Source organism: Prionailurus bengalensis, chromosome C2 (assembly GCF_016509475.1).
Source record: "Prionailurus bengalensis isolate Pbe53 chromosome C2, Fcat_Pben_1.1_paternal_pri, whole genome shotgun sequence".
NCBI classification, from domain to species: Eukaryota; Metazoa; Chordata; class Mammalia; order Carnivora; family Felidae; genus Prionailurus; species Prionailurus bengalensis.
Window position 1 is genome coordinate 83,065,364 of NC_057350.1, and position 18,344 is coordinate 83,083,707.

At 35.9% G+C, this 18,344-nt stretch overlaps 1 protein-coding gene across 9 annotated transcripts in view; it reads right to left on the reverse strand.

Annotated features, from left to right (window-relative positions):
• The window catches only part of VPS8 (VPS8 subunit of CORVET complex), a 254,914-nt gene that overhangs the window by 212,634 nt on the left and 23,936 nt on the right, over positions 1 to 18,344 (reverse strand). For 7 of the 9 annotated variants that reach the window (XR_006299413.1, XR_006299414.1, XM_043594695.1 and 4 more), the window contains exons 6-13: positions 14,812 to 14,844; positions 13,820 to 13,874; positions 10,527 to 10,532; positions 5,554 to 5,678; positions 4,896 to 4,982; positions 1,818 to 1,885; positions 424 to 577; positions 267 to 326 (exon numbers count right to left, since the gene is read on the reverse strand). Coding sequence is in view for 7 of the 9 variants with exons in the window: in XM_043594695.1 (XP_043450630.1) it covers positions 267 to 326; positions 424 to 577; positions 1,818 to 1,885; positions 4,896 to 4,982; positions 5,554 to 5,678; positions 10,527 to 10,532; positions 13,820 to 13,874; positions 14,812 to 14,844 (588 nt within the window). In the remaining 2 variants the exon portion in view is untranslated. The remainder of the gene's footprint in view (positions 1 to 266; positions 327 to 423; positions 578 to 1,817; positions 1,886 to 4,895; positions 4,983 to 5,553; positions 5,679 to 10,526; positions 10,533 to 13,819; positions 13,875 to 14,811; positions 14,845 to 18,344) is intronic. The other 2 variants (XM_043594694.1, XM_043594697.1) reach the window with 1 other exon arrangement.

Sequence of the window (18,344 nt, forward strand, 5' to 3'; positions counted from 1 at the left end):
CAGTAGCAAAGCAGCAGCTGTTTATGAGAGAACAACTTAAAACAATAAAGGTAGAAAATTAAAAGTCTCATGATCCCAGAACACCACTCTAGTCACCAGTTTATGCTGCTTTGGTCACATGAAGGTTAAGTCCAGACAAATGATCTTTGGGCAGTGACTTCCATTCTACCTCATTTTCTAACAATCTCACAGAATTCACCACATACAAGTCATTTTCCCCCTCCTGGATTGGTCTTTTTGCTAATAAGATGGAGAGGTTTACTCACCCGTCCATAGGGAAAAGTCATCCACACTTTCAAGGATGGTTTCAATCCAATGACCAGTATCTTTAGAAGAAAAATTTATTTTTAATGTTTATAATTTTCTATTTTGGGTATTCAAAGCCTCTAAAAGTTATGAGTTTCACCTTCTAAATACACTGACCTTTGTTAAGGATGCCATGGCCAATAAGGAAAACTGTGTGATGGGATGATCTTTCAACTCGGGCTTAGAATGAAGAGGCTCAATACAGCAAACTTCACCCTTGGAACCACTGAACAGACACCTAGATTCACACGTTCTCACTCCCATCACTCTCCTGCAAATGTAACCAAAACACTCAGAATTGATTTAGTAATGAGATTCAAGACACTACCATCTCAAGCATGGACTATTACAGTAGCCTCCTAACTCCTATTCTTGCCTCCAACAATCTAACTCCGTAAGACAGCAACACAATCTCTGTAATGTAGAAGTCAGATTTATCACTCTTCTCCTAAAAACAGCCCAATGCCTGGCCGCTGTACATAAAATAAAATCCAAACTCTTTACAATTTTTTAAAAGTTCCTGTATGATCTGGCTCCTACCTTCACTGCTCTCCCACTACTGCCAAAGTCACGCTCCAGCCACAACTGCCTTCTTCCCATTGTTCTAGCAAGCCAAATTTGTGCTTGCTTCAAGCCTTTGTGCTCGAACATCCCTCTGCCTAGAACACTTCTTTGCATTTGTTGACCAGATTATCATTCAGGTGTTTGCTCAAGTGTCACCTTCCTGAATTATCTTCAGGTGCACTCCAGCAAGCTGACTGGTCTTATTCTCTTCACAGCACTCATAACTATCTGAACTTACCTCATTTATGTGTTCATTTATTGTCTGTATCCCTACCCCAGCCCCAACTAGAAAGTAAGTTCTATCAGAGGAGCAACCTTGTCTGGTTCACAGCTGCAAGTCTGGTGCCTAGAACAATGTCCACCCATAGGAGATGCTCAACAAATATTAGCAGAATTAACAGTACTTTGTAAGCAATTACCTTGTGCTTAGCAGTGTTAGAAAGTATAAGAAATATAAGAAACATAATCCTTACTCTGAAAACTTATGGAAACACAGTACACATTGAATTTCATGTTCTACTTCTTTTTTAAAATTCTGCCTTATAATTATTCTCCCATGTATCCAAACAGTCTTTACTCTTAAAGAGAAATAGGGCAATTCGAAGGTAATAAAAACCTTTCTACACCTGTCTGTTAGGGTTATAATCACCCAGACCTGAAGCCTAAACCAAAATTAGTGACATACTCCAGAATTATGCTTCCTAAGCCTGACAGCTCATATGAATTCCTTGGGGAAGAGTTCAGCATCCCAACTCAGACCTACTGAGATAGAATTTTGGGACACCAGGCCTGGAGCTCCAAATGCCTCCCAGGTCACGATAATATACAGACATAACCTATTTTCAATCACATGGGTTTTCCAGACCTCTTCATGTTTAACTTCAAGTCATTAAACCAGAGTTAGTCTTTTGATTTGATTTCTCAACAAATGTCCATTAGTCTCTTACTTAAATGTCAATTCAAAAACAGAGCCTCCGCTGTCATTGCAAATTGCAAGAGTTGGATCATCTGTAAACTAAACAGAGAAGAAATTAATTTCTTACAAATTTTTCAACAACCAGTCAAGTATCAAAAAGGTAAGGGAAAAAACTTTCACATTTTAAAAATCTAAAAACAAACATATTCAATAGCATTTGAAATCACCTAAACTTGATTTAGCTCATCATCCTAAATACTCAGAATAAAAATGACTCACTGTCTTCAAAAAACTGAGGCTTTAAAAAAGTAAAACCACCTTCGATCAGGATAAAAGAAAAATAAAAACTATGACTCATAGGGGCGCCTGGGTGGCTCAGTCGGATGAGTGCCTGACTTCAGCTCAGGTCATGATCTCACAGTTTGTGGGTTTGAGCCCCGCATCAGGCTCTGTGCTGACTGCTTGCTCAGAGCCTGGAGCCTGCTTCAGATTCTGTGTCTTCCTCTCTCTCTGCCCCTCCCCCGTTCACGCTTTGTCTCACTCTGTTTCTCAAAAATAAATAAATGTAAAAAAAAAAAATTAAAAAAAAAACAACTATGACTCATATAAGCCCTAAAGTTTTCCACTTGGTTTCTTAATGTTAACTTTTTCTAACATGCTATTAAACTGAATAGGATACACTGGATACATTTGCAGTTGTCTAGTTTCCAAGAACAAAGACACAGTGAAAGATATTTGCTATCTTTGGGAAATAAATTTGAATATGTTTTCTATATAACTGAAGAATTAACCCATTTAAAATAGTTGAACTTTTTTTTTTTCAACGTTTATTTATTTTTTTTTGGGACAGAGACAGACAGAGCATGAATGGGGGAGGGGCAGAGAGAGAGGGAGACACAGAATGGGAAACAGGCTCCAGGCTCTGAGCCATCAGCCCAGAGCCCGACGCGGGGCTCGAACTCACGGAGCGCGAGATCGTGACCTGGCTGAAGTCGGAGGCTTAACCGACTGCGCCACCCAGGCACCCCAATAGTTGAACTTTTTATGTAACTCTACCAAAAATGTGCTTCCACCTGATCTTTGACAGGGTATACTTCAGTTATTATTACCTACTCTGGAAAACCCAAAATAACGAATAATGTTCACAATGACAGCCTTAAGGGCTTATGAGGTATGGTAAATATGAATGCTGTATGATACAAAAGTGAGTAACCTGAGTCATTTATAGTGACTAGTCTCCCTAACCCCATAGGTTGGTAAGCCATCCCAAAGCACATGTCTTCATCCTCTTAGTCAGGGACAGTTGAGGTACCGGAGGCTACTGTAAAATTATTTTTCCTCAACCCCACACACAACCATAACAAAGAAGACCCACACCTGTGCTCTCAACTCTCCTAGCTGAGCAACTGCCAGAGTGGGAGGTATATACCTGGAATGTAGGAAAAGCAGTTGAACTTGCAGTTTTATTAGTCTTCTACTTATATGTATGTGTTTTGTAATGTACTTAAATATTAGTACAGTAGTACATTCATACTATTTCTTAAAAAAAAAAATATATATATATATATATATATATATATATAAAGGATGTAATCCCAAATTGTTATTGATGGTACACAGGGTTAAGTTTGGAGAACAATGAGTAAGAGTACTAAAGCACACATGGCCGTTGTCAATCCAAGACCCAGGAAGTATTCAACCATATACATCACTTGCTACTTCTTACTGCAATGCCCAATCTCAAGCAAAACAATGGCTACTACTTCTATGCTTTTAAGTTTATTTTGAGAGACGGGGTGGGGAGAACACGTGTGCACCTACGTGTGTGAATGGGACAGGGAAAGAGACAGAGGGAGAGAAAGAATCCCAAGCAGGCTCCATGTTGCCAGCACAGAGCCTGATGTGGGACTCAATGTTACAAATTGTGAGATCATGACCTGAGCTGAAATCAAGAGTTGGACGCTCAACCAACTGAGCCAGGTACTCCTGACTTCTATGCTTTTCACCTCGGCTGTATTCCTCTCTTTCCTGTCGGCCTGTATCTCTTCTGTTTCCTATTGTTTCTCTCAAGGATTTTGCTTTTTGCTGTAAATGGACTATCCTTTTACAAACACCACCAATTAGTTATTCCTTCAAGCAAACATTTATTGAGCAGCTACCATGCATAACACAAAAATAAATGAAAAACAGATTCTAGTTTCAAAAATCTTCATCTATTAAAGGATGTAAGACATAAAAACAAACAACTATAACATTTTAGAAGTTGGCACATACCATAGGAAAGGAGGTCAAGAAAAATTGCCATGATGTTCAGAAAGAGGAGAAATTCTACTTTTACTGGTCTGGTTGTTTTCGTTGTTACTAAATGCTTCAATGCTGCTCTGTCACAAAAGACTTTTATGTAACTAACCTAGATGCAGACACATAAACTCCAGATGCTTACAGACTTTAAAAAGCATATGTATGGATAAGAGAGGTCTGCTCAGCTAAGCAACCAAATGTGTACATGATTAAAATCTAGAAGATCTGATTTTAGACTTCCCCAGTTACAGTCCTTTACCTTTTATGCTTCTGAACATGGGCTTGACAGCATACAAAATCCAAAGTTCACATTGTATTTATAAATGAAATCTGTTACCTAGGTTGGTTTATTTTTTTCAGATTGTAAGGAGAAAGCCCAAGATGCAAATCTTAATGCTTTTCCCTTAGAGGCCTGAAAGAAAATAAACCAACAGATGCATTTTTAAACATAACGCGAACCTTGGTTCTTTCACAGTTGGTGCCTTGAACCTCGGGTAATTCTCAACCAAGTGTCACAGAGCAATGCTGGTGGGTAAAAAGACCTTTTTAAATCTCCCCATGAGTTTTCAGCAGGGTAATGCCTGTCTACTGACAACCTGTGGTCCAGGATCACATCAATGTTCTCTTTCTGCTACTCATCTATACAATAGGCTAGCCCATCTTCAGTTCTAACCTGGAAAACATCCCATTGGGCTAGTAAAAAAAAAAACTTCATTTTCAAGGATTCTGTTTATAAAGAAATGTGCTTAAAGATGCATTCAAAAGCATAATAACTAAAATGATCAGACAAAGTAAGCAAAGATATTACCTTAATATGCAATATTGCTGTTCCTGGAGGATGAGCATCTGTTATTGATCTTAGAAGTTTTCCACTGGCCAAATCCCACATCGTGATCTACAAGACAACTAAATGCTTCAAAAACCAATTTATTGCTCTTTTTTGGACTTAAGTATCCTGCCTTCTGGCTGAAATAATCCATCCCTGGTCTATAAACATTGCAGGCAAAGAACTATGAAGTTGAAACATAATTGAAGATTGCAGATCCATTAAAGCACAGGGCCTTTGTTCTGTCTTCATCTTCCCTTCATCCTGCCCAACCTACTTTTCCCTTCAGATTTCAAATATTGCTCTTATACTGAGACAAGTAAAAAACTTCTTTAATGAGTCAATCTCTTTAGCAATGGTAAACCTTATAGGAAAGGCTTACTGCCAAACTAACTAGTGATGTATAAGTCAGAAGATGAGAAAGGCCAAACCTTACTGCTAGTTTCGTAAGTAGAAAGCAATACCCAAAGAGCTATCCAGTAACACAGCGATGAGAAGACAGAAAGCAGAATATAGTATATTTAAAAAGCAGCAACAACTATCTACACTACTCTAAGGAAGTAAATTTTGGTGTCACAGCCAGGTTGGTTTATAAAAGCTATTTACTTGTAAATATGGATAAAATAAAGTTCACGTTTACCTGTCCCTTAGCAAAGCCACAGAGAAGTCTTGAGCAGTCGTTGTTGATACTGAGGGCAGAGATGGCTCCATACTGACCTCCAACACTAGTGTTCCCCAGACAGAGTCGCAAAGCTTGATTCTGATCTAAAAAACAACATATAAAATCAGGTGAAAGAAATGGAAGATTGAAAAAAAATATAGTATTAGCTTGTTTTTAAAGACTTGGGAGGTAGCAACAATCACAAGAACCATATGATGAAGCTACATTCATTTTAATGTATTTACTGAGTGTCTACTAGATGCTGGGCATTGAGTTAGACACTAAGAATGAAGAAAAGGGGAGCCTGGATGGCTCAGTCGGTTAAGCATCCGACTTTGGCTCAGGTCATGATCTCGCAGTTTGTGAGTTTGAGCCCATGTTGGGCTCTGTGCTGACAGCTCAGAGCCTGGAGCCTGCTTCAGATTCTGTCTCTCCATCTCTTGGCCCCTCCCCTGTTCATGCTCTGTGCCTATTTGTCTCTCAATAATAAATAAATGTTAAAACAATTTAAAAAAGAATAAAAAAACCAGTTATCTACAAATAAGCATAATGTAGAACATGCTAACAATAAGTGAAAAAATCCATAAGTATCTGTAGGTCTTTGAACAAACCAACTATCTTTCATCTGTCTCATTCTACAATTGTATTTCCTGCTGTTTTCAGGATGCGAGGTTACAGAGAATACCATCTTTTAAAGTAGCTTTAAAATTTCAAATATCAAAATTTATTAATTTGGAATTTGGCTGAAATTTACATTTATATTACCCATGAAGAAAAGGTTTCCTAAGGAAATTAACAATGCAAAGAAAATTACAGAGTAAACATTTAAACTACTTATTTTTCAAGCACCAACATTTGATATGCTAAAAGCAAATAATTCAAATCTCTACTAGATTAAGTTACTTAAGGGCAAGGATCTTGCCTCAATCACCTCTGATTTTCTCCAGGAGGTACTTAAATTTATTATTTAATAATTAAAAGAAATTCCTCTAATGTTCTCATAGGCAACGCTTATTTTGTATAGAGTTCATTATTGTACCTACTTGAAAACAATGAAATAAAAAATTTACGAAGTCACACCTACAGGGGCGCCTGGGTGGCTCTGTTGGTTAAGCGTCCAACTCTTGATTTCGGCTCAAGTCTGATCCCAGGGTCATGGGATCGAGCCCCCTCTGGGCCTCCACACTGGCGTGGAACCTGCTTAAGATTCTCTCTCCCTCTTCCTCTGCCCCCTTCCCCACACGCACCTGTGGTCCCACATGCTCATTCTCTCAAAAAAAAAAAAAAAAAAAAAGGCATATCTACAAATTTTAACTGTTTGGGGGGAAAACTCACCATATTTGCATAGAACCTCATGACCTATTTGGCAATCTATGACCTCATTTGGCAATTGCTTGTGCCTCCCTTAACTACTTACATGCTACTCTCTGGAGATAAGTATGTCTTACTTCCACTATTAGACTATGTTCTCTCTAAGGGCTAAGATCATGAGTGAATTAACATTCCCAGAATACCAAGCCTGGTGCCTTGCACTCAAGAGGCACCTGACAATCATCTGAATAGCTTCCACATTTGCAAATCTTCTGTCTGTAAGGGTAAAACTAATTACCAGAAAGACCCTAAAGATACTCATTCTCAGATCTAGGTAGTAATACCATGTAGACCTTTTGCTTGTCCAAAGTGAATACTATACAGTTTTCTGTGTTCCTAAACTGCGCAAATAGCAATCCTCACCTACCAAAGGAGCTCTGACACAATTAATGGATGTATCATATCTGACATACAGAAAATATTCAGTGTTTTCTGAAACCATCTTATTTTTTTATGTTTTGAAAGTTTTTATTTAAGTAATCTCTACACCCAACATGGGGCTTGAACTCAGAACTGAAGAGCTGCATGCTCTTCCGACTGAGCCAGCCAGGCACCCTTGAAATTATTTTAGATTTCAGCCTTCTAAGATGAATATTCAAAAAGGAAGAAAATTCATAAATATACAAGGTCTTATGTACTTAAAAAGTCATTATCTTTACCCACATCTAGAATTATTATAATTACTGATTTTTTCCCCTTACTTTTTCTTTACTTAAATTCTTTTCCTCTCTCTCCCAATTTGATGCAAATTATTAAAATGTCCTTTATTCAGTTTTCCCAACTCTGAACATGACACCTCATTTTATTTTACTTTACTGAAACTGCCTGCCTAAAATAGTGTTTTCCATGATCTTATCTTGTCAGGGCTGCCTTTTACAGTTAGTGGATTATCCATGTATCTTATTTTGCAAACTGTCAAGACAGGATGGTTAGGCAACAGTGTTCTATATATATATACCCTATTTGGGTCCTGCATGTAGGCAACAGACGGAATGAAAGGCAGACAAAGACAAACATTCCTTATCAGCCTCACAAAGAAGCCCCTTAAGTCTGGGCTACCTGCCTTCCAGGTACAGAAAAGCGATTGAATAGCATCCTGCTGGGATCCTTTGTGCTTTGAGATCCAAACTGTACACATTCTGATCCACCAATACTTAAAGATACTACTGCTTTCAGATTTAGCAAAGTTCACACATTAGACTATTTTAAGTATTCTTATAACTCAAGGAGAGTAAGAATAAAATTAAGGAAAACGATAAAGAATTACCATACCATTAAGAGAGGAAATAAAAAGAGGGAAAGAAAAACTTCTAGATTAAAAAACCCAAACAGGACTCTCCTTTCCTGACTATGGATCCTGCGTACTAAAAACCAGCTAAGAAAGGGGACCAAATTATCAAACTTGGTCATTCCTGAAGTATGTATGAAGTTTACATCCCACAGGACTGTGTTAATGAAAGCATTCTCAACTTTTTCCCTTGATTTTTACAACGTATTCATTATCTTCATAATGTTCCTTTATATGGTAAGCATGGCAGTGAGGAGATAGTGTATAAAATGTAACCTGGTTTTTAACTCCACAAAGATATTTATTAGTTCATATTGCTGTCTTTATACATTCTATATTTGTGGTACCAAAGTAATAAACCTATCAAGCAATTTAGATGAAATTCAGAAAAGGGAGAATTTCTGTGTAAAGAAGAAACCAGAATCTCATGGGAGAGGTTTCTTCTACTGAGGTAACTAAACATTCTTTATCCCAGATTATTCTGGACACTTCTGGGAAAAGGTATTTGGTAAAAATAAACATAAAACCTCTTCCAAACACTTGAATTCTAAAGTTATATGGAAAGAACAGAAGGATCTGGACAGAAGTAAGAGATGAAAATCAGAGCTCTCCATATTGCACTCCCCCAGGGGGGCTCTTGATCACCTTAATTTTTAAGGAAAAATTCTATTTTTCCCTACTCGCCAAGTCTGCTTTGCCTATTGTTGGGAGAAACCATTAAATTAGCAGTACATCTAATTTCATTTACAGAGCCAAATAAAATCACATTTGGTTGGCATTCTCAACTTAGTTTTCAAAAAAACTTGAGTGGGTCCTTATAAAGCAAATAACTCCAGGCAAGAAATATGAAATGAGACTATCGGTTTTCCCATAAACTTCACAGAGTTGGCACAGAGTTTAAATAAGAAAATGCCTGTGAAAAATGTGAAAACTATCAAATGGTACAAATGCAAGGAATTATTGTGAATGATAATAGCTTGCCAATTAAGACAACGTGAAGTCTAGTTATCACAAACACTGCAATGTATTATATCTGTTTATTAGTATATCTTTCAAAGTATACTTTGCTTAGGGCAGATCTCCTCAGCATATTCTGGGCTTAAGAGTAACGTGCTAAATAGCAAAGAAAAGCCACAAGTAATGTATAAAGTCTGTAATAGCCATAAAATCTAAATCTGAACATACTTCAAGAGAATTTCTGCTCTTTCCATATACCAAAATTGACCCCATCCTCTATTTCTCCATCCCTAATTTGTTTTAACTAGTTCCCAAAGACCTTCAAAGAAGGAAATAACTAGATCCTAGAAGAAATCAAGTTTAATTGTGTGTATAGAGCTCTCTTATTGCCAGCATTCATCATTCTTTAATTCTACTCTTTTCTTACCCTTTGTGCATATTAAAATATTCTCTAAGACCAAAAGAAAAGAGAAGAGGTATTATAAAATATGTTTCATCAATGATCACAAAACAGGTGAAGCACTTTACCTGTCCTCCACCTAACCAACACACAGAATTGGGAGTGCTCATCCCCTCTGGAAAGCTCACTGAAAGAAAGAAGCCCAGGATACAGAGAAACCCCATGGCTAACTGGCTATCATCTAGAATGATGACGCTTACAAATAAGTTAGCAGTGTTCATTTATAAACCTGCTCATACCACCGTAATGTTACTGGATTTTAAAAAATTAAACAATATGTTAACTGATGAAATACAGTGACCAAAAAAAAAGTTGTTTCCATGAAAAGTAAATTAATGCTCACAAAAAAAACTTGGTAAAGGTGTTTCTTTGAAAATCTGTCCCGTAATAAGATGTGGACAAGACAACTGGAGAAGATTAAAGAGTTGTTTTGTAAAAATCTGTAATTTTTACAGATTTTGTAAAAATCTGTAACCTGTAATCACTCCTCAACTGATTCACAGGTGCCTAAGCTTTTACCATTTTTTCTTTTAAGTAAAAGTGCAAATTTTATATGACTCATTACTAATGCAGGTTATTCCAAAAAAGAGCCGCAGACTTCCAACTGGCAGATACAAACTCAAAGAAAAGTCTTTGGACTGTATCAAAGGATTAAGGAGAAAATGAATATTTGTATATTTTCAATTAAAATAAAACACTGAAGGTACACATATCTTTATAATTTTTAACAAATCCCTGCTTTAACCAGTTTGTTAGCTGGATTTTTTTTAGTAAGCAGTTCATAAAAGGGCACCAACTGTAACTGACAGCATTCTCTTTCAACACTAAAAAGGTCAAAAGAAAAACAGTCACTCATGCAAACCAAAATTACTATACCTTTTCCTTTGAATCCATGGAGAAAAGATCAAAAGAAAGAGAAAAGCAAGAAATCAGTCAAAAGTTCAGAGAAAAGACAGGTAAAATTTCAAAAGTATAAGTGACAACCTTTAGTTATTTCTGGGAATGATACTAAACGTGATTAACTGATTTACGATTACATTCAGATATTGGTTATGGCAAAGAGAAAATGCACAATATTCAAATTATAGTACAATAAGTAAATCCAAGTCCAGTAAGTTTGGTAGAAGTAAAAACAACTTCAAAAAGATAATCTATGAAAGTATACTAACAATCCCCCAAAATAGGAAACTGAGAGCCCCGGAATAGAGACACATCTTTACAAAGATTTGAATTTTTGAGATCCTGTATAATAGATAAGAACCAAGATATATAATAAATATCATATACCTACAGTCCGTAAGAATAGGCAACATACATCACCTCTAAGAAGCTTATAATTATCACTATTTTAATGACCCACCTCTAATCCAAAAAGAAAGTAATGTTACTTAAAACAAACATAATTCTTCTGCTACATTTTTCCTACAATCACCAAAGATATTTAAACAAGACCAGATTTAACCCGACCTCTAATCTAGACACTTCATAATATCATTATTCTGACATTTGTTACTGCCATTAAAATGAGTTTCAATCCATTTGTTAAAACTCACTGTCCAAATAATCTGATTCTCCAAAAATAATGACAAAAAGTTAATAACTGCATGCTTAAAACCCCAAAGCATAACCAGAATATTATCATCCTTTCTCGAAATATTCACTTCGGCATACTTTCTCTTGCATGAGACTGTAGAGAAAGATTACTGTTTCATCATATCTACAAGAAAGCTGTTGAGGGGCGCCTGGGTGGCTCAGTCAGTTAAGTGTCCGACTTCAGCTCAGGTCATGATCTCATGGTTCCCGAGTTCCAGCCCCGTGTCGGTCTCTGTGCTGACAGCTCAGAGCCTGGAGCCTGCTTCGGATTCTGTGTCTCCCTTTCTCTCTGACCCTCCCCTGCTCGAGTTCTGACTCTCTCTCTCTCAAAAATAAATAAACATTAAAAAATTTTTTAAAAAAGAAAGAAAGCTGTTGAGACCTAAAAAATTAAGAAGCAGGCCCAAGGAAATTAAGGAGACAGTAGCAAAAGACATCACATACTCTTCTGTTGGTTTTTAAAGTATTCATTTTAATTTGTCGCAGTAGCTTTACATGGGTTTGCTTATAAACAGACACATATTCCTATAACTTTGTGGTAAGGAAGGGATGTCAAAGCAGACAGAGTTGAGGAAAAGTGAGCATTAGTAAGCAAGAACAAAAAAATCAACTTGCATTCTGCTGACAGACCAACATACACATTATACTCGATCCTCATTCATCTTAGTTCTTCTATTCTTTTCTTCATATATCTTGGAATTTGCCTCCTTTTCTCTCAGGACAGACTTGCTGAGAATGGTGAAAATGCACTGATGTAGGATTCAGTGTTTCTTAATTCTGAACTTGGCTCTGTACAAATCTCTTAACCTCTCTGGTTCTCACCCACCTCATGTAAAAGAGGACTGACCTAAAAAGTAAGATCCTTTCCCCAAATTCTTTTGATCTAACACCAATTCTGCTCCCAAAGGAAAATAAGCATTCTTACACCTGATAGGACAGCAGGTGGCTAAAACTTCCCAGAAGCAATCAGGCTATATCACAAGTGTTTAAAATGTTCATACCCTAATTCATTCATTCATTCATTCATTAAATGTATAAAACCTGGAAAAAATAAAAAAAAAATAAAATGTTCTGACGTTAAGTAATTCTACTTTTAAGAATTTGTCCTAAAGAAGTAATCAGGTGCACAAAAATGCAGTTACAAAGATGTTCATTGCTATACTGTTTGTTTAGAAACAACCTATAGTAGGAAATGGTTAAGTAAATTGTGGTGAGTCCATTTAAAAGAATACTGTGTAGCCATTAGAGATGATGTTAGAGATGAATACATAATTACATGGAAAGATGTTCATTATAACAAAAAGCAGGTTACAAATTCACATGATTCCATTTTAGATGTGTACATATACACACACATGTACAAAATAAAAGATTAAAGAGCCATATAGAAATGTCAGGGATTATTCCAGGATGCTGGAATCTGCTATTTTATATCTTTAATCTTTTGCTCATCTCAATTTTCTACTATAAACACGGATCAATTATAAAATAAGAAAAAAATTTATTGAAAGAATCAATTCTAAAGTACTCTCAAAAGAATTATATTTTTGTGTCCATTCTTCCTACCTCCAAACAATAAAGCTCTATTTAAATCAATCACCTTTGAAAAATCGCATGATAATTTAGATTATTTGTAAACAGGAATTCAAATTGTTATGAATAGGAATTCAATATTTATAAGTAGGAATTCAAAAACTGCTCAAAAACAAGGGAAAATAACCAGTTTTTCATTCATACGGTAAATAATGATGTAAGCCCCACAGAGATCAAATTGCAGTACTGTTATTAAAGTATTCCCAAGTGATCCTTCTACAAATCCTGTAGATTCCTTAATAAAATACAGTGTTATTGGGAATTCCATTTAGGAGAGATGCGAAAGACTTAAGATTCAGAAGAGAACAATTAAAACTGCCACACAAATATTATCTAACAGTTTTTAAATTAAAAAAAAAAACAGAAGAAAATGTACTGCTCATTGTGCTAAATTCAAAAGCAAAGAGTAATGAAACTAGGGTTATTTCGTCTCAGGTAGAAAAAGAAAGAGAAAATACTTAAGACTATCATCTAACATACAAATGAATGAATGTTATATTCTCAACCAACAAACACATGTGATTATGGGCTAGAAAATTTTCAATTTAGAGGAATTTACAATGTAAATAAAAAAGAACTTATTGTCAGTTTGAGTTACTAGGAAAGCCTGTGAATCTCTTTTCCTGAAGATCTGCTAGGATATGATTTAGAATCAAAAATCACCACCACCACAAACTGAGGCAGACAAGATGACAACCCAAGGTCCCTTTCAACTTTATATTCTTTCTGTCTAGGTCTGTAGAATCAAAAGATAGGATATGATAACTTATAAATTCTTAAAGAAGAAAATCAACTTGCAATGAGCAACAAAATCAACTTGGGTCAAGCAATTTTAACTATAAAACTACTGACTGCTACTTTTCAAGTCTTCCTGTTTATGTTTTTGTTTTTTTTACAAGAATATAAAGTTTACAATTAAACTGTTATTAAAAGATATAAAATATAAAAGGATTCACAATAAAGAAAGTACTTAGAAAATTTACCAAATATTAAAGCCAATCCATGAGATGTACCCACTGCTATCAGACTGGACACTGCCTGAGAACAAAAGGGAAGATTATGTTTTGAGATATTACATCGAGGATCTTGAAACAATGCGAGTTGAATTTGTTGGTTTTCTTTCCTCTAGGCACCAGATGACATACCAACTATTATAAATAAGGAGAATTTCATCTAGGAGGCAAAAGGGGAAATGAAACTCAGGACCTTTTATTTCTGGGAATCCCTCTAAATTTACTCTAAGGGTAACAATATCAAAATATCATATGTTCAACATTATAGGCAAAAACACACCACTTCTATTCTAAAGCAATTTAAAAAAAAAAAAAAAACTCAGAGGTCCAGACAAAGTAGGAGGCACTTATGCTACCCAACCAAGAGCCAGCTATGAGGTGTGGGAAAGGGGTTGATAAAGCCCTTCAGTTTATTCACAGGAGCTAAAAGGCACCAGAAATATTCAAATTTCAGCCCACTTCCTCACCGATTAACTAACTAATAAGAAAGCTACAGGAGGCAGCTGGAAGTATTCAAGAAAAGAGGGCACTAGTGTGCTTTCAATATCCCCGGTTCTCTATAATCGCACCACAGATTTACTATTTGGCAGGCCTGGCAATGGAGTTCAGAACTATTAAATGTACTATTTACCACAAAGTGATTTCACCAAATGCTGTGTTCCACTCCCTTGTAACCAAAGGGAGGCCAAATCACAGAGGGAGCAAATTTACTTGGGCATGGGAGGACCACATATAAATAAACCTGGAAAAGGCTAACCATTCTTCCATTATATGGAAGAATAACAACACACTAGAAAGAGAACATTCAATATGGAAAAATGTTAAACCTGATTACTGGCAGTAAATGACTTACGATTTATTATCATAATAATTTATGCAATAACTCTGAACATTAGAAGAATAAATCTAAGAAAACCCAATGAAATAGAATGCTTACCTTTAAAGGATTAAAGTGTACTTACAATTGCTGTAGGCAAGCCAGCATCAACTTTGTCCTAAGTGAAATAAAAAAGTATTTGAAAACATACTCTCATTTTTAAACAGAAAATGATATAAGCCCCTCTCTTTACATAAACTTTAATCCAAATCAATTCAGATAAGAGATGGGATCCTCATTTTTGCCCCCAACTAAGAGAAACCACAAAAGTTGTACAGACCAAGAAAATATAAAGAGCATGAAAGTGGATCATTTTATTTTACTAACGGTAACAAATGCTTTAAGAAAGGCATGATTATAAATGAAAACGTAAGGAGAAAGAGAGGAAAGAAGTCCTATTTTCAATAACATGGATACACTCTAAGTAGTATAGGTTACAATGACAGGAGTACATAAAGATTTTAGAAAAGGGAAACATGCTATAGATATTCTTTCTCTAAGCTTCCTATCCAGCAAATTATCTAATAATCCTTCAATAAAACCCAAGCTGGGTGTATTCAGTCAGTTCAAGCAAGCATCAGAAAATTAAAAATTAAGTGCTGGTCCCAGCTCCATACCAGTAACTCTATGACCTAGGGAAAGTCACCTAACCTTCTGGGTATTAGCCTCCTCATCTGTTAAAGGAAATAGCAAATAATGCCCTATGTACCTCAATAATTTGTCCTGAGGTACAAATTATATGTAAAGTATCATATAAATGTCCAGTTATCTATTTAATGCTTCTATAGCTTTAAATAGTAAGAGCTTACAATAATTAGCACCATAGTAGCAAAGAGCTTTCATGTACATGTATTACACTATTGACTCTCAATCTGCAAGAGATAGATAAAACATGTATTATTCTGATTTTCCAGACTAAGAAAACAGAAGTTTTAAAAAGTGTACCTGACTTGCCCAAGATTTTTCAAGAAGTGATAGAAAAGTATGTCTCAAACTCAGAGTTTCCAGTTCCCAGACCTGGCTCTTTATATCATTTCTATAGTTCTTTTCTATGTCTGTCCCTGTCAATGTGGTCAATTAGTTATTATAATCTCTCAGAAGGCAGAATCAATTTTATCCAACTTTACAGAGTGTCCTGGGAACTAACTCAAGAAACTTACTCTAGTGCATGGGAGTATGAGGAAGAACAATCACAAGGCTGCTATGTTCAATGTTCTGGATGGAGGATATACCCCACTCTGTATGGATATGTGTATGTAAAGTACACCTAACATGCTTGACAATTAAGATGCATACAATAAATATCTGATGAATGATTGATTTGTGTCCTGGATAGGGAAAAAGAATGAAAGAGCAGATAAAAAGCATACTATATTCAAAATGGAACCTGAATAATGAAATGAGAAGTCAGCTTCCTTTAAAAGCCAAAAAACAAGGGGTGCCTGCGTGGCTCAGTCAGTTAAGTGTCCAATTCTTGGTTTTGGCTCAGGTCATGATCTCACAGTTCTTGGGTTCGAACCTTGCATCAAGTTCTGTGCTGACGGTGTAGAGCCTGCTTGGTATATGTGCTGCCGAAGCAAGCACAAGCCTGCTTGAGATTCTCTGTCACTCCCCCACTAGCTCTGTCTCTCTCAAAATAAATTAAAAAAAATTTTTAAGCCAAAGAAACAGACATATGGGAAGCACTAGAGATTACAGAGTTGTAGTACTGGTGTGGCAACATCTTAGGGTAACGATTCTCAAAAGCCAGGCTACCTTGAAATCACCTAAGATACTGATTCCCGTTATACTGTTAAAACGCAGATTTCCTATGCTATACTACTAAGATTCCAATTAAGCACGTTTGGGTGCTCAGGAATCTGCATTTCAATCAGTACCAGGAGATTCTTACACAACGGACGCATTTCGGAAAAAACACTGTGCTAAGGCATCTCTACTACCTTAGGCAATCATAAAAGTGATAAATACCCTTTGAAATTAGTCTAAACAAATTTAAAATACAGTCATCTGTCATATTACTTTCATTTGTGAATCAGAAGTTCACAATTCCAAAAATTCCATCTCTCCTAACTGTTCTCTATGCGTATGGACGACAAAGCCATTGTGAGCAAGGCCCCAGGCAGCCCTAATAACACCACTATCCACATGGCTGAAGGCATCATTGAACAACTATTCAGGAGAGATGCCCAAAAATAAAACTAGCTTTACATGTTAACACACCGAACATCACAGAAAAGCATACAATTTAAATTGAGCTGGTAATCCAAAATTAGGAAGGCAGAGTATGAAGACTGTCATAGGAAAAGCAGTTTTCATTTTAAAAGACCAAAGGAGCTCAGCCATAGCAATGAAATAAGAACAGAATGCAAACACTCTGGGATTTATTAGAATTTTTCCCTCCTCTTCAAGAGGGAGAAGAAACCCTTTTAAATAACAGATTTATCTAATCAATGTTCAGCGTCTGAGTTTTAGTTCAGTCTCCATTATTCAAAATATTTTTAAAACTGCACAGGTGGGTCAAATGACTGTTCTGGTTCATCTTGATCTTGAAAGGAATGAATTTCATCACCTACATAAGGATTAAATTCAGAAAACGTCATGGAAATGTAATCCTCAACAGGTGGTTCCCATTCTAGCAAATATGAGTTACTCTCCACCTAAAAGAGGAAGGACAATTGCCCAGGTTTCCTCCATTGCTTGACTATCTATTTAAATTGACTTCATGATATATAAGCTGGGTCGGGGTATACCAACTGCCCACAGAGGACACTTTCTCTTATTTTTTCTTTTTTTGTTTGTTTGGTTTGGTTTTTATACGAGCTTTCTCTTATAAATATGACGATTGCAATGCAGTTATGATGTTGTGATGCTACTCCTGTATCAATCTCTTCTTACCCTTTTGGGAAATCAAAATTTTGTCGAAACTGAATTTGCAAAATACCAATTAAACTCCATAAAAACATTAAAAAAGTCAAAGTTCCTGGGACATGAATATGTCACCGTGGTCGCCATCATCATCATCATTATACATAAGATCTATACAATGAATTCAGAAAACTAAAATTGAAAGACTACATAAAATTATAGGCTCTGAGATCAAAGAAAAATTTGATAAAGCCTACCAGAATCATCATCTATTGTCTTGATGGTCTATTAAATATTTTTGCATGAAATCAGTGCTGTAAAAAATGTTCAAAAAAGACCGCAGATACTCTGTTCTAACCATTATACTCTGGCCACATTCACCAATACCACCCCCATTTCACAACAAAGCAGCACTACAGTTGGAGCCAGAAACCCCAATTTTGAGTAATTATTCTGCTATCTCCAAACTCAATGATGTAAGACAAGTTAATAGATCACCTTTCTGAGTCTCTCTTCTCATTTGTAAAACAGGATATGGCTTTCCTTACTTTCAAAGTTGTAAGAGTAAATAAAATAAGGTACATGAAAAGTTTTGTGAATTACAAAAAAAAAATCAGTTGTAAAAGATTCTGATCAATCATTTCTCCATATGAAAAGACTAAAAAAAAAAAAAAATGAGCACTCTAACTCAACCAAATACACAAGATGGCAACTAAACTGAAAAGGAATTTAAAGAAAAGGCAGATAGTGTTC